This window comes from Priapulus caudatus, unplaced genomic scaffold (assembly GCF_000485595.1).
Source record: "Priapulus caudatus unplaced genomic scaffold, Priapulus_caudatus-5.0.1 Scaffold633, whole genome shotgun sequence".
NCBI classification, from domain to species: domain Eukaryota; kingdom Metazoa; phylum Priapulida; class Priapulimorpha; order Priapulimorphida; family Priapulidae; genus Priapulus; species Priapulus caudatus.
Genome location: NW_014577694.1, coordinates 150,603 through 153,857, shown reverse-complemented (window position 1 = coordinate 153,857; position 3,255 = coordinate 150,603). Strand labels below are relative to the sequence as shown.

The 3,255-nt window shown below is 43.6% G+C and overlaps 1 protein-coding gene across 1 annotated transcript in view; it reads left to right on the top strand.

Annotated features, from left to right (window-relative positions):
* The window catches only part of LOC106812313 (probable G-protein coupled receptor CG31760), a 32,335-nt gene that overhangs the window by 16,019 nt on the left and 13,061 nt on the right, over positions 1-3,255 (top strand). The window contains exons 3-4 of the mRNA XM_014816154.1: positions 1,519-1,695; positions 2,106-2,260. Coding sequence (XP_014671640.1) covers positions 1,519-1,695; positions 2,106-2,260 — 332 coding nt within the window. The remainder of the gene's footprint in view (positions 1-1,518; positions 1,696-2,105; positions 2,261-3,255) is intronic.

The following is a 3,255-nucleotide window of genomic DNA, read 5'->3' as shown; positions in this document are numbered from 1 at the left end:
TTGCTACGGTTGGATTAATGGACAAAGGATTGGAGACCTCGTCTGTGTCGTATTTTTAGTCGGTATCTCCGGAATTGCGGAGTGTCTACGAGGAAACGATTCTGGTACGATGATGGTCCGAATGTACTGTGTCCGATTTTTGACTCAAGTTGGACGAGTTACGCGTAGTAAATCGTAGGTATTATAAGGCTAGTAAATGACGAATTTCCCTTGTTTATTGGAGTCACACTCCTTCCCTTTATCTACTCCTGATATATATATATATATATATATATTTCGGTCAACTTTCGCAAGTCATTTCCCGTGAAGGGTAATAGTAACCTCATTATACTAAACTAATAAGGCATGGGGTCCTTCGTATGGACTGTACTGCCATTAGTCTAAGCTGCAACGTACATGTGAAAATCCATATGTTTCTTTAATAATAGTTTTTCGTAAACAAAGTGTCCGCGGTGCCTGTGCGATGCGGAAACCTGACAACAGATTATAAAAAATCTTGTTAAAGTAGTATAACCACCGGCAAACCGCCACGCGAATGCATAAAAAACAAGCTGGCCCGCTTTCACTGCTACTTACAGATATGATCAGGAGCTAATAATGACAAATTTATTATCATTATTCATTATTTTTTGTCATTATTAGCTCCTGATATGATATTACAGGTATTACAGGTATTACAGATAGTAATCCAGTTTGTGACAAAATACCCAACGTATTTCATTAATAATTTCAACATAAAAATCTGTCAAAATGCATGACCTCTAGATCTACCGACTCATTTATATTCTTACTTGTAATTTTCCGCCCCCCCCCCAAGTCGCACCGCACTCTTACACTATACTGGAGGTTGCACTCGAGCAGAGAAATGCTTATTACTCCAGCGAATTGGCTTGCAACGAGTCCGTGCTTCTTCTATTTGTGTAGAAACCCCGCATCGGGTACACGCAGTTACTGAAGTGCGTAAAAGAACTGAACGACGAGGAATCAGCGCGAAGATGTGATGAAAACTTTGCGGATTATGGCTGCGCGCGCGGTGCGAACTCTATAGGAAAACTCAGAGTCATTCGTCTTTCCATGAATTGGATTGCCGCGACACGCGGCCGCGGCATGCTTACGGGGTTAGCTCGGCTATCAACTTGACGGCTATCGACGACTAATTCGGACGAAATCAGTGCGCGGTTAATCATAAGGGCTGGCGCGAGTAATTAGGGGCGAGTTGTACGTGTGTGTGTGTGTGCGTGTGTGCGTGTGTGCGCGCGTGTGTGTGTGTGCGTGTAGAGAGAGAGAGAGAGAGAGAGAGAGAGAGAGAGAGAAAGAGAGAGAGAGATGAGAGACAGAGAGAGAGAGAGAGAGAGAGAGAGAGAGATGGGAGAGAGAAGGAAAGAGAAGGAGAGAGAGAGAAAGACCGCACGCGAGAGAGAAGCGGGATATTGACGAGGATATATATATATATTCATGTTAAACTTACGAGAGAGTTTTAACGCGTGACTATAATTATCTCTATCTGTCACAATATAGGTTGCCGTAAGAACGGCCAACTTTCTCACAAAGATGTGGATCATCAACAACGGCACGCCACCGTTCATCGACGATAACTATCTTTTCGGCATGACCCGCTCCAACGTAGAAATCGACCCAATGATATTCGGCAGCGCGATTGCCTTTGAGGAGTACACCTACCGAAACTATCAGAAGGTTAGCCATGCATCCGATTAGTAATTATTGCCTGCTACCTTACCTCATTGGGTTCAAAGAATCGCGGTCAGCGCGGTAATGTCTTCATCGGGTGTCGTTTCTTGATGCAGGACTCGCTGAAGACACAGAACCTCTCTGTGTGATTACCCCAATGGACTTCTGCTACGGCAGTATTTGACCGTGTATTGCAGCGCGCATGTAAATGTTTTCTTTGAGATTTCATCGTGAATTCGCGCTTGCGAGCATGCCGTTGATGTTTTACGTGTTAACTAATCTGATTTTAGGGTCTTTCCGGAAATTGTCGTTGAGAATCAACAGTTAGTCTAGACAGTTAGTTTAGTCCCATATGAAGGATCTTAGGAATCGGAGCACACCCGCTAACTTTTTATTCTGTTGTGGATTATCTATAGGTGTCGTTTTACACGTTTGAGAAATTCGATCGAATCAATTCCTACGATCTGTCCGTCAACTACGACTACCTCGGGCAGTTAAATACAGAATGGTACCACATTCCGAAAAACAAGACGTACCAACCGCGGGAGGTGCTGGTTCATATAAACCACAGGTAAATGCTTGTATTAATTATTGCCCCTTAATTTATACGCACTCAAATGGGAAATTATACGAGCTGCATTTTTTGTGATAAAAAAATGCCCAAGAGAATATGGCACCCGGTGGATTCTGGTTCAAGATAGTCTAAAGATCAGGAAACCACAAAAAACGTGTATATACTCGATTGCAACGTTCAGTCATTTGGCAACCGAACTATCGTGCCATGGAGAGTTATGTTTTAGAGTTATTTTTCACCAATAGAACGTGGAGAGCTCTATATAGAGTACCGACGTGTGACGTCACGTTGGCAAGACAACGCACGGGCTGGTTCTACACAAGCCACTGGCTCCATAACGTTAACTGCGTGAAAATGTTGTGCGTACGTAAAACACGAGTGTGTGCGCTGCAGACAGCGGTAAAGCATCGGTAGCAAGTCGATCTTACAATATTTAATGAATTTATTTTTTATTTTTTTGTTGTTAATTTTTATTTATTTTTTCGTTGCTTTTCACTTCCATCCTTTGGAAATCTATAAAAACTGCAATAATGACTCTCAGAATGATGGTTACAATCGGGTACAAAACACGACACGCAGTTAATGTTATTATGTTACCAGAGCATATGATTGTGTAGGGTTTGTCTATATTCAGGCCGGTACAGGAGATAATTTGCATATTTTATCACGTGGTTTGTGTTATAACCAATCAGATGTAATCGCGTGTTCGTGACGTAAGAGTTGGTGGAGAAGGAGGAGGGGAGAAGGGAGAAGGTGGTGGAGGAGAGGGAGAAGCTAGTGGAGAAGGAAAAAGCTGGTGGAGAAGGAGGAGGGGAGAAGGGAGAAGGTGGTGGAGGAGAGGGAGAAGCTAGTGGAGAAGGAAAAAGCTGGTGGAGAAGGAGGAGGGGAGAAGGGAGAAGGTGGTGGAGGAGAGGGAGAAGCTAGTGGAGAAGGAAAAAGCTGGTGGAGAAGGAGGAGGGGAGAAGGGAGAAGGTGGTGGAGGAGAGGGAGAA